The 22,088-nt window shown below is 49.6% G+C and overlaps 1 protein-coding gene across 1 annotated transcript in view; it reads right to left on the bottom strand.

Moving 5' to 3' along the window:
* The window catches only part of E2F3 (E2F transcription factor 3), a 145,807-nt gene that overhangs the window by 79,179 nt on the left and 44,540 nt on the right, over positions 1–22,088 (bottom strand). The window contains exon 2 of the mRNA XM_085607051.1: positions 2,465–2,570. Coding sequence (XP_085463177.1) covers positions 2,465–2,570 — 106 coding nt within the window. The remainder of the gene's footprint in view (positions 1–2,464; positions 2,571–22,088) is intronic.

Raw genomic sequence — 22,088 nt, forward strand, 5'->3', positions numbered from 1 at the left:
AAGTTTTTCCCATCTCTGTACTTTTTCCCTTTAGTTTGGTTTCCATAACGTGCTCTATTTCAAGTCTCAGAGGAGAAATCAGAAACCCACTGCTAAAAATTAAGACCACTGAAAGGGTACACGGAGTGAAAACTCTTCTTACACACAGTTAGATCTGTAAAACAGCACCACAATGGCAATCGCTGAGGTTTGGCAAACTGCAGAAGTTAACAGGAGGGTTGGAAGATATTTCCCTGAAGAATTGGGAGAACCATTCTTGTAGCATCAGCTTGCAGTTCTTGTTGGCCTAAAAGCCAATAACGTACAATATCTTCAATTTAATGCTGAGCCCTACTCCTATGTAGAGGGGCACTGCAGAATAGAAGCTCTTTTGTGAAGAATGTAATGACTCCTGAAAGAGGTTATTTAGACTCCATCTTATCTATGGCTACCTAGACAATCAGTCAAAGAGAATAGATGACTTGCCAAGATGTGTGAAAGTGCCCTGGGGAACAAACATATCTATTTGGAGACTCTTTAAAAAGAAGAATATGGACATTAGCACCAGGGTTTCAAAATATATATTTTTTTAATTTCTAGCAACAATTTAAGGTGTGGGGAGGCTGGGCCAGAAGAAGGAATGTGGTGCTGGGTGATTGGGCTCCAAAAGTGGCCTGTAATGTGGGACAAGTCAATAACTGGTGGGGTAAGAAAACTGTGCCTCAACATTAGCCTAATTCCGTAGCTCCCTATTTAGTATGCATAGCTTAAGTGTTGCTATCTCGCATAAAGTTTGGGGCAGGTGATACAAATCAGGGAACAGGACAACGCTAAATAGGTACAGAAGCATTGCTTTTTAAAGACGAGAACCCTCACTCACCCTAAGATGACATGCTTCATCATTGGGTTCCCACTTCACACTAGGACCGCAAGGAACCCAGTTTGGGCTACAACTCACCCTAAGGAGAGGAGTGGGAGGGTTGTTTTATCAAATCATCCCTATTTAGAAGCCTATAGGGGAGAGAGGGGCAGAGTGCATACAAATATTATATAACGATATTGCGAGTTTAAACTACCTCTTGGTGGGTAAGGGTAAACTTTATTCTGGCACCTCTAATGGGTAGGATTAAAACCAAGCTAAGTGAAACAGAAACATAGATATTCTCCTATTTCATATTCTGGTCAACATGTTTCTGCCTTACTCTGCCCATCAGGTGCATGGCATTCGTTAGTACCAAGATTATGAGTCACTCTGCTTCTAAAAACAAGTGAAAATTATACTTTCATTAGTTCAGTCACTATCCTGTGGTAATGACATCTGTGGGGTCCACAGGGTGCATTAAAACCTAAACAACTATCCCATCTTCAACAGTCTCTTCATGGCGGGTCATAGCTAGTTCCTCTTGCCCACTGCATGATATGAAGGGCTGGTATCTATGTCCCTGTTTCACTTAGCTTGGGTTGAATCCTACCCATTGGGGGTGCCAGAATATAGTTTACACTCATCCACCAAGAGGTAGTTTTAACTCTCAATATCACAATTTAATTTTTGTATGCATTCTTGCGGTCCCAGTGTGAAGAGGGGACCCAATGATGAAGCAGGTTATGTTAGGGTGAGTTAGGGTTCTAGTCATTAAAAAGAAATGCTTCTGCACCTATTTAGCTTTATGTCCTATTCCCTGATTTCTATCACCGGCCCCATACTTTATGTGAGGTAGTTCGTTAGGAGTAGTATGGTGGGTGGTGTTAAATACTCCACTCAACCACATTTTGTGAGATACTAGCTTAAGTGTTGACCACCACACGCAAACACCTCTACCCCATTCCCACGCATTCTTATTTGAGATGGATGCTGCTGAATCACATATCTGTGTGGGGCTCTAAAAGATACAAGAAAACAAAACCACACCGTTTCTTCATGAAATTCACAAAGTTGTTGTTTAAAAAAATAAAGGGATATATGCTTTAAAAAACAATAGGAAACAATTAAATTGCTCCAACCATATTTCCACCCCATCACTCTTTCTACGCTGCTTCAAAAGTAGGACGGCAAATAAAATGAATTAGTACAAAAATGTGCTGTCCACCTTTCACAAACCCCGATTTCCATCTTCCACATGTATTAGCCTTGCTGGCTGTATGAATGCCTGTTCGAGCTAGGCTTAACTAGCAGCACTTGGGTAAGAAATCGTTTTACACCGGTTACATCTCTGCAGTAAGGAATTTATAGGCCGTTCTTGAACGACCCAAAGAGTTCCAGGTGATGCTTACTTTGAAGCAACAGGAAATGTAATCTTGTGGCTCTATTCTGATCAATGCAAGACGTGTAATACTTCTGGAGCCACAGATCCCAAAGTGGGCAGTAGTTGCATTCAGTAAGAGAAGGGAAATAAAGTAGTGTAAACTATTTTCATTAATCCACTTTGAGCTAAGTATTTAAACTTAATTACCTATACGACCCCACATAACTCAAAGAAAACCTTACTTTTTGGACTGTCTGCGGTAGCAGCTCTTCCTTTGCCCTTTGGCGTTTTGAATTCTTCAACGAGGTACTGATGGCCAATCTCCCCAAGATCCAGCCTTCGCTTTGCCTGCAACAGAAGAATAGAAAGTCACATCATGCAAGTTCGGATTAAAACTGAGCAAACAGTTTTATCTGATGTGTTGCAATGCTACAATCTTGGATATTAAAGGTTATTTTGTTATTTTATTAGCAGTCTTGACGCCCTTTCATGTCCCATAGCCAATCTCCAGTTCTCCAATACCAATCAGCTTACTGCCCCACCCTCAAGTCTGTCAGTTTGCAGGTCCCTAGCAATAGATATTTGCAGTCAAAGCTCTGGAACCAGCCACTTGATACCCAAAAGTTCATATACAAAAGGGACTTGTACACCTCCAGTCCAATTCTTACGCCAGCCCTACTTTTAAAAATGCAAAAGGTAACAAGAATTGGCAAAGCCAATAGTGCTCGCCTTTGTAACCTACAAGCTCAGCCTGCGCCTTTTATTCATGCTATACAGCATCAGCAAAAAGCTGGCTCTCTATATACTATACCAAAGTAAGGTATAGTGTGCACAGAGTCCAGGGAGTCCCCAGAGGTATGGCAGAGGCTAAATTAGACCAGTACCAACAGCTCCTTGTGGTAGTATGGGGGAGCAATTAGGCTTATTCAGATGGCGTGTTAAGCATTTATTGTATTCACTCACTCGAGACTAATGGCACACACTCAATCTGAATCCAGACCAATTATGCAAGTAAAAAAAGGCATAATTATGTTTTATTTCTAGGACCAAGCAGGACTTGGTACAGGTAAGTAAAATATACTCTCAAATGCAAGACTTTACAAGGAAATGCGGTTGTGGCTGAATTTGCAATTGTTACAGGTTTGTATTGGGCTTCAAAACAGGTTAAATTACACAGTAATTACACAGTAATTACTTTTGGAATGCTTTTAGATTACATAGACTACTCGAGGTGGTATGCCTAGATACCAAACCATGGATCCTACAATACAAGGTAAGCAAGACATTTCCACATATGCAATATAGTTACTTTTCTTTTCAAACAAACAGTTCAGCTTGACCGTGAACAATTTTAGGAACAAACTCGTATCATGGGTTCCTATGGGAGAAAAACCGTTAAAGGTTTCTCAGGTAAGTAAACTACTTATGAGGGAGAGTCTTGGGGGTCAGGACCAAGGTTTCCCAAGGTCCAGTTGGGCACTCGCCACCAAAGGCACTGGGGCGGCCGGGCGCAGAGTGCAGGGGCCCAATGTTAGCCAATAGGGCCTTGGGTCAGGGACTGCTTCTGAGCAGGCCACTTGGCTACGGGAGCAAAGATCCTGGGGTAGAGAACAGCACTGCAGGGATCAACAATCATCACAGGAGCAGCACCGCCAGCAGCACAGGGGCAGCCGGGTGCAGAGTTGGCAAAGGTGGGCACACCTCACCTCCTAACTTGGTTTTCCCACCGATTCTCCCGCCCACAGTGGGGGCAAAACTGGTGGTAGCCAGTTGTTGCGGGCAGCAAAAGGCAGGTACAGCTTACAAAGGCGTCAGGCCTTCGAAGCTTCCCCTTCGTGGACCCAGCCCATCCTGGAGGAGGCATGACACTTCTGCCCAGGATGGGCTTCGTTTCTGGACTGCCTCGGGGTCCGGAGCGCCATGACATCACACACCCTGAAGGTGAACTCTGTCACTGGTTACGAATAGAGGCCCCAAACACTGTCTACGGGGGAGCCAGGGTTCCTTTCAGACATGGGTTCCCACTACTGCCTGATCCATAAAGCACAAATGTTTCTTGGAGGTGGGTCTACCCCATTCCACCAAAAAGTGAAGCTGTGTAGCTTGGAAGTATCTATTATCAATCAGGGAAAGCCAGTCCATCCTCCAGAGTTATACAATAAAGCAACTGACTGTGTAGCACTGCTTTTTCCTGTGCCAGATAAAATCATTCATCCCCAGCTGCTGCATATTCCTTAAGGTTGTGTTTAGGAGGAGTCAGCCGCAGCGATTGAAAGATGTAAAGGATTTTTGGGAGAACAGTCATTTTAAGAGTCGCTTTCCTGCCCAACCAGGAAAGTTGGAGCCATCCCCAGTTAACCAAGTCTGTCTGGACTTGTGGGGTGAGAGCGTTCTAGTGGAGTGCTACTGTTCGGGCCGATTAGATCCCTAGGTACGGAATGGGCTCTCCTGCCCAAGCAATAGGGAATGCAGTACGGAGATATGCTTTATGCATGGAGAGAGCAAGAGAAGAGAAGAAGAAGAGAGAAGAAGGAGAGGAGAGAGAGAGATTCAATATTTGGGATTTTTGAAGGTTGACCTTGTACCCCAAGACTTCCCAAAAAGGATTTAAGTTCCACCCCCAAGACAGGTAGGGATGATGGCATGATAGAGGCTTATAATGACAGTCAGCGTAAAGGCTCATGGTATGCTGGCCGTCTCCAAGGGTACTCTTGTAATGGTGGGGGCCGCTTTTACTCGCTGAGCTAATGTCTCCATGTAAAAGGCAAAGATCAGAGGCTTCGGGATGACGATGTTGGGTGCCTCGAGCATGGTGTCAGTTATAGTCCTAGTATCCGTGAAGGTATTAAAAAAGCCAGGTGGGAGAAACGGAGCCAGAATATTTTATAGAACTGGGGGGAGAAGCTGTAAGGACCCAGGGCTTTGAATGTTTTCATTCTGGTGATGGCAGGGATCACCTCCTCTATCTTAATAAACTTCTCCAGATTGTCAGACTGTTGAGGTAAAAGGTGGGGGGGGTGGGGGGGGTGGGGGGGGGGGGGAACGTCACTCAGGATGCCTCGAAGTACTACTAGATTTTTTTTTGTTGAAACATTTTTTATTGTTTTCCAACACATCAATACAACAATCAACTCTCAATCCCCGCCCATTCAGGAAATACCCCACATATACCAGCATCTCCGCTCAACCTTCCCACCCAGTCCCATCCCCCCCCTCCCTCTGTCAGTGTGCCCCCATCTTCTACCCCGGTCCCACTCTCGATGTGTCCCCTCCCCCTGGTTAATGCAATACAGGGGCCCAGCCTCTCCCTAAACCAACAGGACCTTCCCGCTAGCCCAGCCCAAAGTGTAGGCGGTCAGGGCCCGCCGTCTCGCCTCGACTACTCCCCGTTCCCCACTACCACTTCCCCATCAGACCCACTCCCCTCCTCCCCCGACTCGGACATCAACCCCTGGAGTTCTACCACCAACGCTTCCCATGCCCGGGCCGTCGCTAGCGCTTTTTCGTCATCTCGCCGGAGGGCCAGTTGCACCCTGAGCGTGCCCTCAGCCCCCGCCCAACGCGCCAGTGCTGATCTCCAGCGCAGGAAGCTGGGTCCCCCCTGGGATTTCCAGTGCAGAGTCAATTCCCTCTTGGCCATTATCAGCCCTAGATCATAAAATTTGCTAGTGACCTTCGTGCGACGAGTGTGGGGGAACCAAAGCAGCAAGCAGGTCCCCATCTCCGGAGCAATGGAGCGATCCGTGACCTGGTTCAAGCAATCTACCACCGCTTCCCAGTAGTCACCCAACTGCCTACAGGACCAAAACATGTGTCGAAAGTCTGCACCGTCCACTCCGCACCGCGGGCACCGAGAGTGCGCTCCCCCGAAATATTGCTGTATCTTGGCCGGTGTCAGGTATGCTCTGTGTAAAGTAAAAAACTGGACTAACTGGAACCTGGCATTCCTCGTCCCCTTCCATGCCCTCCGCACCAGTGTGGACCATGTAGACTCAGGGATCTCTTTCCCTAGGTCCGCCTCCCACTTTTCCCTCAAGGCGCCCAAGGGGAGGAGGCTCTCCGTCGATAGCCGGCGATAAAGGCATGTGATGGCCTTAGCCGTCCCCGCCGCCATCACTACATATTGGCAACCCGCGGCAGTCGGGGGCTCCAACAGCCCCACGTTCCAATGCCTCTGGAGGCTCGCTACCAAGGCCGCGTGAAGCAGGAAGTCTCCCCGCGGAAGCCCATAAGAATCCTGCAAGTCTTGGAAAGGCAGCAGTACTCCCTCTCTAAATAAGTCCCCTACCATCTGTACCCCCAGTTCCTCCCAGAGCGCTAATCCCGACCAATCTCCTCCATGTGGGAACGCCGTACACATCCCCAGGGGGATCTCCGGGGCATAGGGGTGAACTATGGCGGCCCTTCTCTGGCATCTGTTCCAGCATAACCGGAGGGTACGCTCCTCCATGGTGAGCTGGGCGAGGTCCAGCCTCTGGTGGAGGACTATAAAGGCCAGCACGTGGCGCGGGATTAGTCTGCCCTGGGGGCCTTCCGGGCCCCTGTACTCCCTGGCCACCGCCTGCGTGAGCCACTGAAGCTGGGCCGCCAGATAGTACCATTCGAAATCCGGAGCCGCCAAGCCCCCCTCCGCCCGTGGCCGCCGCAAGGTGGTCAGCGCCACTCGACGCCTTCCCGAACCCCAAATGAAGCTCGTGGTTAATACCCGCAGCGTCGCAAAGAACGACGCCGGGATCCATATTGGAAGGGTGCGAAAATAGTAAAGGAGCCGCGGCAGCGCCACCATTTTCAGCAGCGCCACCCTCCCAGCACACGAGAGCGGGAGCGTTTTCCAAAACCCCATACTACTCCTTAGGCCTCGAAGCGCTCTACCCACATTCCCTTCCAGCAAATCAGCCTGGGTATGGTAAACGTTAACCCCCAGATAACGGAGACAGCTGCCTTCCCAGCGGATATGACCCAACGCCTGCGGGGGCTGTCCCCCTCGCGACAACGGGAACAAACATGTTTTAAGCCAGTTGACTTTAAGCCCAGACAGCCGACCAAACACCTCCAAAAGGGCAACCGCTCCCTCCAGTGCACCCGCCGCATCTGCCAAGAACATCAGCAGATCGTCCGCATAGAGGGAGATATAATGCGTATCCTCCCGCAAGGAAACCCCTACATACGCACCCCCTCGTCGGGCATGAGCCGCCAATGGTTCAATGGCCAGCGCAAACAGCAGGGGGGAGAGGGAACACCCCCGTCTCGTCCCCCTCCGGACATGGTAGGAGGCCGATATGGTGACCCCCGTCTTCACTCGGGCCGTAGCCTCGCTATAAAGCAACGTGGTCCAGCGCACAAAGTCTTCCCCCAAGCTGAACTCCCGCAACACTCGATACAAATAAGGCCATTCCACACTATCGAAGGCCTTTTCTATGTCGACTGACAGCGTGCAGGCCTCCGGGAAGACCTCCCGGTCCAGTTCCATCACTCGCAGTAGCCGTCGCACGGAAGTGGCAGTGCTGCGTCGAGGAATAAAGCCCGCCTGATCCTGGTGGATTAAGGCGGCCATATGACCCAAAAGGCGCGACGCCAGTACCTTACTCAATATCTTATAGTCCACCGTCAACATGGAGAGCGGCCGATACGCCGTGCGCGCGTCGGCCTTCCCTCCGGGCTTTAATAAGGGTATCACAATCGCCTCCCGAGCAGAGGCGGGTAAGCACCCACGTCGCCAGGCTTCGGTGTAGAGGGCCTGCAGCTGCGGGGCCAACAGATCCGGAAACGCCGCATAGAACTCGACAGGCAACCCATCTGCCCCCGGGGTTTTCCGACGCGCCATGTGCCTAATCGCCGCCCGAATTTCGCCCAGCGATATGGCACCGCCAAGTTCTTTCCCAATCTCCGGGTCCAGTCGAGGTAGGCGGGCCTCCAGCAAGAAGTCTGCTAGGCCCTCAGGCTCCCCCTCCATGGTGCTATCGTATAGCCCAGCGTAGTATCCGGCAAACTGCTGATTTATCCCCTTCTGGGAGTAAACCGGGGCCCCCCCCCGCTCCGGCCAGGGAAAGTATCGGTTCCCCCCGGGCCGCCGGGTTCGCTAACCACGCCAAAAGGGATCCCACCTTATCGCGCTCCGCGTGCGCTCGCATTAGGTAGCTTTTATGGTCAAAGCAGCGGAGCTTCTCCACCTGCACCGCCACACCCTCGCGCGCGCCTCAGCAACCGCAGCCAACTCACCGCCTCCTGTCTGATGCGCCCGTTCCGCCGCCCGCAGCAGAGCCTCCGCCCCATCTACCTCCTTCAATAGCGACTTCCTTACTCCGGTTGTGGACGAGATACAAACCCCCCCGAACAACCGCCTTGAGCGCGTCCCATTCCGTCGCCCGGCTTGCCGTCGTACCCGAGTTTTGCTCGAAATATTGTGTTAAGCAGTCACTAACCTCAGCCCGGAAGACCGGGTCCTCCAGAAGCAGAGGGTTAAGACGCCACGTGGGAATGACTTGCCGCTGCCTGGACCACTGCAGCACCCCCATACAGGGGTTATGGTCCGAGAGAGTTTTCGCTAAGTATTCACTATGTCGCATCAGCGAGTGGACGTCCGGAGAACACAGTATACCATCCAATCTGACATACAGCTCATGGGGGGCAGAATAGAAGGAATAATCCCTGTCCAGCGGGTGATGAGTACGCCACGTGTTTACCAGACCCCAGGTGTCCTGCCAGCTACGTCGAGTATTGGCCACCCGACGCACCGCCGACTGTGCCAGGGGAGGGTGGGACCTATCCAACTCCACATCCGTCACCGAATTAAAGTCCCCTCCCAGCATCACCGGCCCCGTCAAATACGCCGCCAACTGCCCCGACAGCCTGGAGAAAAACGCCGCCTGGTCCATATTAGGGGCATATACACTACACATACTCAAATCCCTCCCATCCAGCCGCCCCTGCACTGCTACGAACCTGCCCTCTGGGTCTACCAATGTCATCAGGGGTTGGAAAGGGACACCCGCTCTCACCCAGATCAGAGCCCCCCGGGCAAACCTCGAAAAGGTGGTGTAGTACAATTGACCCCGCCAGCGCCTCTGCAGTGCCTTCCCCTCCTCTCTATCCAAGTGGGTCTCTTGAAGGAAGGCTACCTGAACCCCTCTCCGCACTAAGTAGGCATGGATTTTATGTCTCTTCACCATAGAGGTGAGCCCCCTCACATTCCAAGTCACAATTCTCAATTCAGGGGGGATCCCCATCCCATCGTCGAACCAACCATCCCTTCCCACCCGTCCAAGGCACACTGACAACCCCCTGAAACCCTAAAACACCCCAACTCCCCGATTCCCCACCCCTCCCCAGAACAGGCTCTAAACCACAGTCACCCATCCAAATATTCCCCCAAACAGAAACCAAATACTCTGGTAGCCACCAGAGTCTCACTATGTCCGTGAGGTTGAGGTGGTGGCTCTACGCCTGACGGGTTTGACGGCAGTCCTCCCCAAAGCATCCATGCCCATTCTCCGTCAATGTCAATCCCCCCCAGCGGTCCACCCCCCGCAAGCTCCCCCACCCCCACCCCCGGGGCCCCCAAGAATCTCCAGAACCTCCATCCATGGACACCACCTGGTACCCGGCTCTCCCTAAGCCCCATCAAGCCCGAATCAGCGTCCCTCTCCACATGTACCCAGTCCTCCCTGCCCAAGTCCCTCAGTTCATAGCCCGAGCACTCCCCCAAACCTTCAAGCGTCCAACAGTCCATCCGCCGTCCCCGGGGTAACATCTGGCAGCACCTCCGCTTCGTCGATAGCGCCGTCCGAATGGGAGTCCTCCGTGCCCTTCCTAGAGCCCGAGTCCTCGCTGGGCTGGGAGGCCGTGGCCCCGGAAATCACAGAGACCGCCCGCAGCGCAGCTCGCCTCTCCAGAGCAGTCTGGGATGCACCCGGTGATCGGGCCCCCGCCGTCCTCACCCTGTTGCGTCTGTTGCGACGGGCCTTCGTCGGGGTACCCTGCGGCCCCTCCCTAGCAGCATGCGCCGCCGCTCGGGGCCTGGCCGATTCCAGCCAACTCCAGGCTGCCGCGGGGTCAGTGAAGAAGAAAGCCGCCCCATCCATCACCACTCGGAGACGGGCCGGGAACAACAAAGAGTATTGCAGCCCCTCTTCCCGCAGCGCCCTCTTCACCGCCAGGAATGAAGTACGTCTGCGCTGAACCTCCATGGGGTAATCCGGGTAAATAGAGACCCGAGCGTTCTCCACCTGGTAGGGTCCCGAAGTTCTGGCCCTCTGAAGGATAATATCCCGGTCCTTGTAATGCAGCAGGCGGGCCACCACCGGCCGGGGCGGCCGGCCCGGGTCCGGGGGACGGGCCGGAACCCTATGTGCCCTCTCCAAAGTAAAGAACCGCGTAAGTCCCTCGGGCGCCACCACCTCTTGCAGCCAGGTCTCCAGGTAGGTTAGCATATCTCCCCCTTCGATCTTTTCCGGCAGCCCGACTACGCGAATGTTATTGCGGCGGTTGCGCCCTTCAGCGTCCTCGGCCCTCTTTTCCAGAGTCACCACCCGCCGCAGGAGATCCGCTGTCTGATCCTCCAATACCTTCTGCGCTGGCTCCACCAGGTCCATCCTTTCCTCCGTGGTCTTGACCCTGTCCACCAACTTCCTGTGGTCCGCCCGGAGCAGCCCCAGGTCCGAGGATACCTGGGCGATATCATTTTGCAGCGCCGTTTTTGTGTCCGCTATGGCCTGTAAGATTTGGTCGAGCTGTCGCTGCTGTAGGCCCGCCGCAGAGTCGGCGCCCGTGCCACCCTTGCAGCCATCGGTAGGGTCCCCCGCCGATTCCACCGGATTCCCTCCCGGCTTGAGTCGCGGCTTGCCCATTCTACCGGCCGGGCGGTGCGTCAGAGAGGCCCTCCCCAAACGGCCTCCAGGCCCGCTCACCAGTTCTGCGGGCAGTGCGCCCCCTCACCGGCCTCAGGGGCCTGCTCCACCGTGCCTTCGGTCCACAAGGGAACCAGCGCCCTCCTGCCTCTCACCGGGCGCCTCGACGGGGGGGGCCTCTAGCCTTCTCTAGAGCTGCTGTGTCCGGGGGCCTCGTCCGACCCTCTCCGCTGTCCCCAGAGGGACGCCGGGACTGTCGCACCACCCGGAAGCCAGGTCCTCACGTCCGCCACCTGTGGCCAGTCAAGCCGCCACCTCCAAGGGGCCGCTGCGCCGGTCACCCACCTCGTTGGCCCACCAAACACGTGGCGTCTCACTGCGGGCGCTCCAGCCACAGGCCCACCGGCACAAGCCCAGTGCCGTCCGCCGTGTCGCCGCTTCCCTGCAGCTCAGCCACCGCCGCTAGGTCACTCCACCACGGGCATCCCAGCCCCGGGCTCCGCATCGAGGGCGATCCCTGCAGCCACCCTCCGATCAGCAGGGCCAGGCCGGCACTTCCGGTGCCCGCGGCCGATGCAGCCTCACTTCCGGCCCGCTCCTCCAGCACCGTGGACCGCTGCTTCCCGTCCTCCCATAGGCCGCCCAAGATGGCCGGCGGCCGCCCGCCTCCGCCGCTTCTCCGTCGCCGCGTCAGCTCTCTGCGCTGCGTTCCACCCCGTCCGACTGCTCCAGGGGTCCCGAGGTGGCAGGGGGAGCCCCCCGGGAGCGTCAAACCGCCGGGGGGACACTCGTTACAGGATCAATTGCTGGGCTGGATGCGGAGCTCGTCGCTCACGCGTCCATGCCCGTCGGCTGCCAAGCCACGCCCCCCCCTCGAAGTACTACTAGATACCAACAAGTGTAGTCGTGTGCAGTGTATAATGTTCTGCAATATTCATTAAAGACCCCCGCTATTTGTATGTCCACTTGGATCTCTGTAACCCTCTCGTTAAGCATCTAGCCACATTGATTACTCCCCATGTACAATGTATGCTTAAGACATGTCAATGCATACTCCTGCACTGGTTTGGTCAGGATGTGAAGGCTTCCAACACGGAGGCAGGTGAGTTTAATCTCCAAGGTGTCAGTGGGTCATGTAAGCTATGCTACCAGCCCATAGTGTAGTAGAACGCGCAGGTCCGGGGAAGGGCAAAGCTGGGTAAGAGGGGGAGTATACAAACCCATGCTCTTGTGTGGTGCTTGGGCGGTCTGTGTGACTAAAAGGAGCGAAGAATAAGAAACCCCCAACAACTAGAAATAAAACTTGATTGTGGACCAGTCCATTAACAATGGAGAATTGCAAGCTGTGCATGATCCAGTTGAAGGGGCGCTGTGCGAGCCTAGAAAAGCATGGAGGCATTGTCGTACCCCGCCGCCTCAGACCAGATCAACAAAGGGAGAAAGCAAAGCTTATACGTATATTAACTTTGCCGAGGGTCAGAGGTGCCACAGTTCATGTGGAGCCCTTACCATTATAGACTTCAGTCTATCCAGTACCTGCATTCCTGGGCTCTTTCGTTCAGTCCAGGGTAGAGATGTCTTTTAGGTTTAACTGCCTTCTGCCAAAACGTAGCACGCGGAGACCCAGACATGGGTGGCCAGGGGAGTCTCCCTGCATAACCAGGATGAGAAGTACCTTCTCAAGCGTCTTGGGCTGAAACAATTGGCCCTCTCAGCGAAACACCAATCTGAAGGAATGTCCTCATCCATATGAGATGTCCTTAGTGTGTAAGAATTTGGCGATTGGTTTAAGGTCTCAACAGCGTTGGAGGGTTAGCACAGATTTCATGGAAGAGAGCCATTTTCTGACCTCAGAATTATAGAGGTTGTAAGTCCCTGACCTTCTTGAGGATGACAACTTTGGTCTGGAAGTGGTGGATACAAGCTAGGATATACAGAGGTCTTGCGTTGCGACCCCCGGGGGTGACCGACCCGCTGTACAAGGTCAACCTGCATGGCCCAGGATAAAGTGCAATAGCGGTTGGACAAAGCTTCATATGTCCGAGGGGAGATAGGAGACAGTGTCTCTTTGGAGTAAGTGTGACGACAAGAGCACCCTCCCCCGCTGTCCCGGGTTTAGAGCATTTTCTCGTAAACTCTTATATGTTCATCCTCCTGGAAATTCCAGATAGAGTGACGCGGGGATATTACCCCGATTAAGGTAATAAATACCTGAGAAGGGGTATAGACCAAACCCAAGGGACCAACACCCTGATGAATGCCAGAGTGACCCGGCTGGGCACGTAGAGAGCTGGCAGAAACATGTTGGTTTTAGCAGGGGGATTGTAGGGTCGTTACCTGCCCTAGATACCCCATTTTGTTTATTTTAATCCTGCCAGAGGTTGACAAGAATAAAAGTCTGAGGGTCAACCCCGAGACAGTTTTAGACTTCTTTCTGCTCTTCTTTTGGTCCCTTTTCCTTGGGAGACTGTTTCTTTTTTTCTCTCAGAAGTACATACTAGTGTACGTTCTGACTGTCTGTTCTTTATACTTTACCCTCACCACCTTCTTTCATCATCCACTCTAAAAAAATTGCGCTCCACCTAAGGTGTTGGTCTGCACCTAGGTGTTTGATGCGGCCCAATGATGAAGCATGACACTCTCGGGTGTGTGAGGGCAGTATTATAAAATCTATTGATTTTCCCACTTTCTAGCGTCCAATATTGTCTTATTGGCTTTTTTCTACTGTATTGATTGTGTCTCTGTTGTGTGAGATTAAGTGTATGTGAGGGAGTCAGAGACAGTCTTATCCCTCGTCTCTTCCGCATTGTGGTTTGAACCCTGTCTCACTTACCAGATATTGCAACACTTCCCAGAAGTTTAAACAAGCATTTACAATGTAACGGTCTCGGCATTGTTAAAGTTAGAGCTATTGGCATTGCTTGTTACATTATTTTTGTTTGTTTTTAAAACATTTAAAGAATCGGCATTGTTATTTACAATGTCAATAGCTTAATCACTCTCAAAAGCGAGATTTATTATGCGAGCATTATTTGGGAAGTTTGGCAAATCCATAATTATGAGGAAAACGCTGCAGCATCGCAAAATGCCAGTGGCCCAGACTAATATGCATGATTAGTATGTGGATTCCATGCCCATTCCATCTTTGTCCTCTCTGCTGAAACTGCTGTCTGAAGTGTCAAATTTTATTAATACTAAACAAAAATCGCACTACCGTGCCAGGGCCAGACTTGGCGTGGATAATGATTGTTTGAAAAGGGAACTTTGAAAGGATACGAACTTGACCAATTCTGGTTTCAAAATATAAGAGAACACTGTAGAGGCATGCGTCTACCGACTGTTATATATAATTTGGGATATATTTCTTAATCTGTCGAGTTCAGCCACTGCATGATTATATTGTTGTCTCTTTTTGAAACTCATGAGCAGTAACATTGTCGTGGTGTCACTAGGGCTTCAAGTGGATGCTTTTTCAATATTATATACAAGCCACAGTTACTGCTAATTTATCTTATGCAACTAACAACGATTGACAAAGCCAATAGTCCTAACTTGTTGTAGGTATCATGTTACTTGTTGTATCATTATGCCTGGATGCAATGACAAAAGAGACAGCAAAATACAAGTCGTATAGACCCCGCGCAACAGCGCCCCCCCACCCCCACCCATTTGTTTGTATCCCACTTAAAGCCCTGGGTAGGATACTCAACAACAGGGCCGAACTGGAACCCCAAAGTAGGCCTGGCAATTATGTCGGACCAGCTGGAGGGTCATGGGGGAGGTTAACTGTGAAGCACTTTTGCTACAGGAAACGCCCGATGCCCGGGCAAGCCAGCCCGGCCCTGCTCAACAACCCCGTTCTCTCCCGCATTTACCTGTGATCAGGCGCGCAACACCCATTGAACTCAAAGGGGTTCAGCCCCCCCCCCCCCCCCGTCGTGTGTGGCAGCCCGGGATGAGACCGCTTCCCGGGCAGACACAAAGCCGCGCCTGAGCAGTTCACAGGTCTTTAAAAAGACCATTTGCATGTTAATGAGGCCTCGCTGTTGCTTCACCCCTTCTAAGAACCCCCGCAGCTCCACTCTGCCTAGATTCAGCCTCCCCCCACCCCCGAAATCAGCGCCACTCTGCCTACTGTTTAAAGATTCAGCGCCCCCCCCCCCGAACTTTTCGCTTATCCCCCCCCCCGAACATTAACTAGCAAGTGATTTCGCTGGTCGCTTTTTCACAAGCTCTGAACTTTGGCAGTGATGTTTCCCCTTGATAGAGAAGTTTCAGTTTCTGTATTTGGATTCCATGCCCATTCCTTCTTTGTCCTCTCTGCTGAAACTGCTGTCTGAAGTGTCACATTTTATTAATACTAAACAAAAATCGCACTACCGTGCCAGGGCCAGACTTGGCGTTGATAATGATTGTTTGAAAAGGGAACTTTGAAAGGATACGAACTTGCGAGTGCTTGCGGCCTGAAACAACAAGCGAAGTACCAGCAGCAACCCCAGAGGACCGAAGTTGCTGCGGGACCTGGAGAGCAAATTACCCGAGTCACCTCGAGGTGCAGGCATTCAACGCTGACTCTACAGCCTCGAACGGCCGAATGTAAAGCTATCGGCTGGGCCTGCCGATTCCGGACCCGGACTGCGGAGCTTGTCGGATCCGCACTGAAGTGCACTAGGGGACAGTGCGGGGACGTGCTGGTCCCGAGTCATGTAATAACCCGGACGGATTGGCCATTGCACTCGGAGGCTGTGGTGGAAGTACGCAGTTCGTCGCAAAATGGCAGACGAGCCATGGCTGTGATTGTCGACATAGGACGGCTTGACACGGCCGTAATCTTTGGTTATTTGCCTATGTGGGATCTCCGCAGGAGCACAAAGCGGGATAGTGTAAAACAAGCCCAGGGCACCGGAAGACACCACCGCAGCATCGCAAAATGCCAGTGGCCCAGACTAATATGCATGATTACTATTTGGATTCCATGCCCATTCCATCTTTGTCCTCTCTGCTGAAACTGCTGTGTGAAGTGTCAAATTTTATTAATACTAAACAAAAATCGCACTACCGTGCCAGGGCCAGACTTGGCGTTGATAATGATTGTTTGAAAAGGGAACTTTGAAAGGATACGAACTTGACCAATTCTGGTTTCAAAATATAAGAGAACACTGTAGAGGCATGCGTCTACCGACTGTTATATATAATTTGGGATATATTTCTTAATCTGTCGAGTTGGAGTGGTGAATGTTCCATGCCACATTTTGCCATCAAAATTCATTTCGACGCAAAACTAGAACCGGAAATGAGGCAAGACGCCGAGTTGTAGCACCACAACATAAAAGGAAGTTAAGGAGGTCGAAGTACTGTTTGCCAGAGCGGAGACCATAGTCCAAGCACGGTTCATTGTGGCAGAGAAACCAGAGTTCTATAAAATAAATGTTCGTGAGGGAGGGGGTGGTTTTCGTAAAACGTGCCTGGCGCTCGGTAAAACAGCTTGAATTGTGTAACGATGACCCGCGAGCCGAGAGAGCGTGCACAAATGTTGATGTGAGAGACTGAAGACATTGAGAGTTAAAATCTGCAAGCGACAATTACTTTTATTTTCTTTGCTACATAAATGATCGAATTTAATGGAGGGCACCGAAAGACACCACCGCCTTTCTCCGAGGCACAGCAGAAATGCCTCGGAGAAAGGGAGCGTCCTGTTCGGATTCGGGGGCGTGCTTTGCTGTGGTCTCCTCCCTGAGACTTCTCGCAAAAAACACGCCCCCCGATCCGAAAAGGACGGGGCATAATCGGAGTGACTGACCTCTTCTCCAGTGGCTGGCCAGCATTTAAGAGGCCAGCCAATGGAGAACAGGAGATAAGAGGGGCGGGTGCAAGCCCCTCTTCTCAAAGTCATTAAATCTCGCGAGCGAGACTGCGCAAGCGCAGCCTTCGCTAGCCGAGACCTAAAAAGGAATCGTTCAAGTCCTTTCCTGACATTTTAAACAAGAGGAGATGGGAAACACCTGTTCAATAAATTAAGAAATATACACTCACAAGGAAAGGACTTTAACTTGCCTTCATGGACTCAACTGGGTACGTGGAATGTCCTCTGAAACTTCCTACCTTAAATTGTATCAGAAACCACACCTACATCATGCATCAGTGTTGCACCGAGCCAACTTACTGCTCCCGCCACAAAGACAAACTACTTGTTTCACGCTGCCTTACTTAGCAATCTTTTTGCCAAATGATTGATAGTCCCAAATGTCAATTTATACAATCAAGGAGCGATCCAAATAGGATCAAATCAAATCCAAGCACTTTCACGATGACAAACTAAAAGTTTCTGTTCACTTTAATGACTTCAATTTCAAAACATATCCTAAAGGTGTTGACTGAACATAACTATAACAGCAGTCCGAGGATCCAGAAGTGTGGAAGCCAAGAGACTGCCCCAAAGAAAGAAGATCAGCACAAACTCCTTGGGCTGCAAAAACTTCACTGGCCACACACTAGTGTGCTGGTGGACAATGGAACAGGCAAATTCAAAGACCCTTTCCCTTTAGGCCATTCCATTGCTTTCTTCCACATCCAAGGTTGTATTTATGGGGACCACTTTCTTAGATTTCGTAAACCAAGACAGCTTTAAAGATCTAAAAATTAAAAATCGGGGAACTGTCTGGGGCCCGGAAACGTAACACTTCATTGGGTAATTTCACATCCGATAAGTGAGAAAACAGGGAACAGGGTATAGTACTATATGGTTTGCCATTTTTCCAGTCTGGAAAAACAAATCTAAAATCCCATCTTTTCTTCACTTGCATTCGTTCCCCAAACTAGCTTAATGGGATTCAAAACTGGGGCCAGTAGGTTAAACATGGGTCCTCTTAACCGGGGCATTAACCCAGGATACTACAGCCATTTATTAATGGGATTGGAGTGTCTGCTCTATCCCAGTAAAACTCTTGGCTTTCTGCTGATCTTCCCCAAATATACACGCTTATCTGTCTTCAAGGTGATTTTGTTACCCTGAAGTAAGTCGTATGGTAGCGTTAATTTTCTTTAAGATAAGTTTGTGGCCAATTTTCCAGCTCTTGCCATTAAGTTCTAAATTTTGACAACGTCTCAAACTCATTTGCACTGCCCCAAAACATACTGCACATACTGCTTGCTCTGTACACCTTACAATGGTGCAACAGAAATGAGCTAGAAGAGGACAGGAGATCCTGTTCGGACCCCAAAATGAAGAAAAAGAAAATGTCACCAAGTTATGGCAAGCTTCATCACCGGTGCCCATAAACACACATCAACCTTCAAGGGCCTCTGTTGGGCATTATGCTGGATTCACAACCCATGAAACCATGTGTGCAGACACACAAAAGGCTAGACACGGGCCAATATTTTTTGCAGTCCATCACCACTTAGCTTGCTTAGGAACCCAAAGAACACATTACTTACCTTTGTTAACGGTCTTTCTGGTAGAGACTTTCAAGAGATGAAGAATCCTCACCTTTTGAATATTCCCCAGGCATATAATCCATTTGGAGGATATGCATTCATTCCAAACCCAAGACGAATCCTACCACCAAATCTGTGGACAACACCGCAGACTATGGAAAACCTAATAACGTCACTTCTCATCTCGCTCTGAACTAGCTTTTGACAACTGCCAGTACATGTTCATAAGGTCTTCCCCCAGAAGTAAACTGGTTAGATCATTTTGCATTTCCTTCCTAAACAAGCTCTGTAGATTCAAAAAATGTCCTCCAATAGTAAGTGATTGAAATCTGCATTCATCGCCAGCTTTAAATTGCAAAGAATATCTTGTTTGAAATATAAGACACAACAGTTTAAGCCATTTACAACTGTGATCATTATTTACTTCTATATGTATGTGTCACTGGTATGTCTAAAGAAGCTACAGTTCTAGACTGGTTTAAATCATGTCTACCCGCGCTCAGCCACACAAGCTGGACCCATGATCACAGGTTTGGTTGGGCCCATATGGAGCAAGCTCCGGGGACAGGGTTTGGCGTGTTGCCAGGCAATAGACCCTACACCACTGGGCCTGTTGTGCACAGTCTTTTGGCTCTGGGTTCAGCACGTGGCCCATGACAAGTCCCAGCACCCTTCTCACCAAATAAATTGTACTTGGCCTCAACAACATACTCGAAGCCTGGTAGACTCTGGGTGCAAGATGTTTGACTCTACAAGTAATCTGACAGATAGTTCGCATATTCAGATATTTTTGGGAAACCCTTTGCCCATCCAATAGCACCAAAGTTATTAACAAAAACAGTTTGTAAAAACCCTCTTGCCCTTGCTCCCACTTGATGGGCTTGCACAAAACAAAAACACAAAAAAAAAAAAAGATTCTAGCATTGTGCTTAAAGTATGAACACATTTCAGTGTGGTTTGTCAAACGGGACCGAGATAACAGGGTCTATGAACATCCAATCCCATCAATAAGCACCAAGCCCCTGCCCCTGCCCCCCGCCCCCCAGACAGATCTGAACACAATTTGGCTTACCAACAGTAAGCCAAACCTACTAAATCACTGCGAAGTTTCATGCCCATCTATCAAATACCAAAGCAATAAGGAAACCAAAACCGGTTCTTGAAAACTGCAATTAAACACCAACATTTGCATAGCTGGATCATGTCGAACATAGGCAAATTCAGGCGGTTGAAAATTCTCTCAAAAACCTAAACCGTGGGGTAAAGGCTCTCTTAATTCTACTATCTTTCCGTAATTAGTATTAGCATGCTCAAAAGGTGTTCTCGGTTCTATGATTCATACAAGGATTATAAATAGATTATTACCACCACAAATTCAAATCTCATTCATATTAAGGATGCTAAAGTTATTTATTATTAACATGTTACTACTGATCTGTAGATACACAAATGACATTTTCTGAGTTATTGTAGTTTGTTGTACAAACGTGACTGTCCATAAATCCTAGAATGCATTTATTTTTAGTACGAATAGTCAAAGATTCTAAAGAGTAAGCAAACATAGGATCTGTGCTGTTGAGACAGTGCTGGATCAGTTATGGAGAAATATATATGTACATTTTTAAAGTACACCTATGAAACAGATGGAACTGCTTGTCTCGTGAAAATGTAGTATGGCCTTAATTGGGAAAATACTAATTTCTTAAGTGCACATGTACTTCTAAGCAATCAATATAGAAGGAAATCTGGAGTGGGAGAACGCCATGCTTGTGTTAGTAGTTGGCGTCACAGTACTAACAAATCAAATGTAAAACGTTATATTACATCTGTAAAGCTATGTGTTTAAGTTTAATTTGATGTGCCTGCAGGCCGTTTATTGATAGATAAGTAGATGCTTCTACGCAAGTACTATATTTTTGAAACTGTACTTACCTGTGGAGAAAGCGTTCCTCGTTCTTAACATGAAATATCAAGTCTCAACATCTGTAGAATAAGAACATATTTTTTGGAAAGGGGATTTCAGTATACTTTTTATTGAATTTTTCACATAGTTATCATCGCTTTTTCGTTACAGGGTGGCAGCCCAACTGGCTGTCTTTGTCAAAAATACAGGTACATGGTATATAGGTTTGGCTATCCCCCTATCCACTGTCTTGTTGACAGCATAATAGTGCGTGTAAAGGGAAATGATAGAGAATAAAGAAGAGAGAAGAAGGAGTAGTGTACAAGAAGGTTATTACCTACGTGGGTCAGTTTTGGTACTGTGGGGTGTATCTGAGGCTTTTTGGGCCCTCTCCAGATCTGTTCACAGTAGGGGTCCAGGAACTCGTCCAGTGAAGCCCACATACCCCTGGAAGCTGGCCTCCATGGTGAGTTCCGCAGGGCGGTGCTGTCGGCGCCTCTGAGGTACGTTACCCAGTTGAGTCATCCTTTAAAAGTCGCCTTGGCTGAATCTTTCCATTTGGAGAGTACTATTTTTACAGCTGCTGTCAGTAGGAGATCTAACAGGTCACTGTCATGTTGGGAGTCTAACTCTGCGGTAATGTACGCGGTGATGAGGGTAGAGAATTGGCTTTAGTGTGCATCCGGGTGCCCTATTTATGAAGGTAAATATTTTTTCCAAGAATCTTTTAACTTTGGGGCAGTAGTAGATCAGGTGCGCTAGGTCTCCCTTTTCCTTGTCACAGTTCCAGCACAGGTCATTTTCCCTGAGGCCCAGAGCCACCAGGCGAGCCAGGGTCCGGTAGGTCTTGTGTAGTGGCCAGAATTTTGTCTGTGCTAATATTGGGGAGATTTTGTTTCGTGAGGGTGAGGCCCAGAGGAGGTGCAGTTCTCTTTCACTGAGTGTGACGTTAAGTTGTTTTTCCCAGTATGAGGCCGCTTTATCGTTGATTTTGGTTGTGCTGGGGCGAAGTAGCTTGTAGAGATGTGATACCTGGTGGCCTATTCTGTTGAGATTCGTCATGTATTGAATGATTGGTGGCATGTGTTTTGCTAGTTTTGCTTTTGTTAGGGCTGTTCTAATTTTCAGGAAGTTGTATAGCTCTAGGTCTGGTAAATTGCGAGTCATTTTTAATGTGGTGAAAGTGATGTGCCTTTCTCCTTCTTCCAGTTGTGCTGAAAAGGAGATTCCTAACTTCTTCCATGTCTCTATGGAAAGGGGTTTCTCCCTGTACTTAAATTTGGTGTTTGCCCACAGCGATTCCCATTTGGAGTGTTTATGCTGTACTCCATTTTTCTGTCTATTTTGAGCAGGGTATTTTTTGTGTTTTTGATTATTGGGTTGGAAGCGTATATGTGTTTATTGGCAGTGAGGAGTGCCATTGGTTCTAGGTAGTTTAGGATGGCTCGCTCAATTGCTAGCCATACTGGCGTGTACCCCTGACTAGGCAAGAGCCAGTAGGAAGAAACGCGTTACTTACCTGTAACAGCAGTTATCCAGTATTGGTGTCTTTCATAGATTCACATGCCTGAATCATTCCCCGTCGTCGAGACGGGAGCCTCCGGTACATAAAAAAGTAATGTCCTATAGACCTACATAAAGAAAAATAGGCCTAAGGGCGCCCCCTTAGTCGCCTATCCT

This window comes from Triturus cristatus, chromosome 5_2, assembly GCF_964204655.1.
Source record: "Triturus cristatus chromosome 5_2, aTriCri1.1, whole genome shotgun sequence".
Taxonomy (NCBI): Eukaryota; Metazoa; Chordata; class Amphibia; order Caudata; family Salamandridae; genus Triturus; species Triturus cristatus.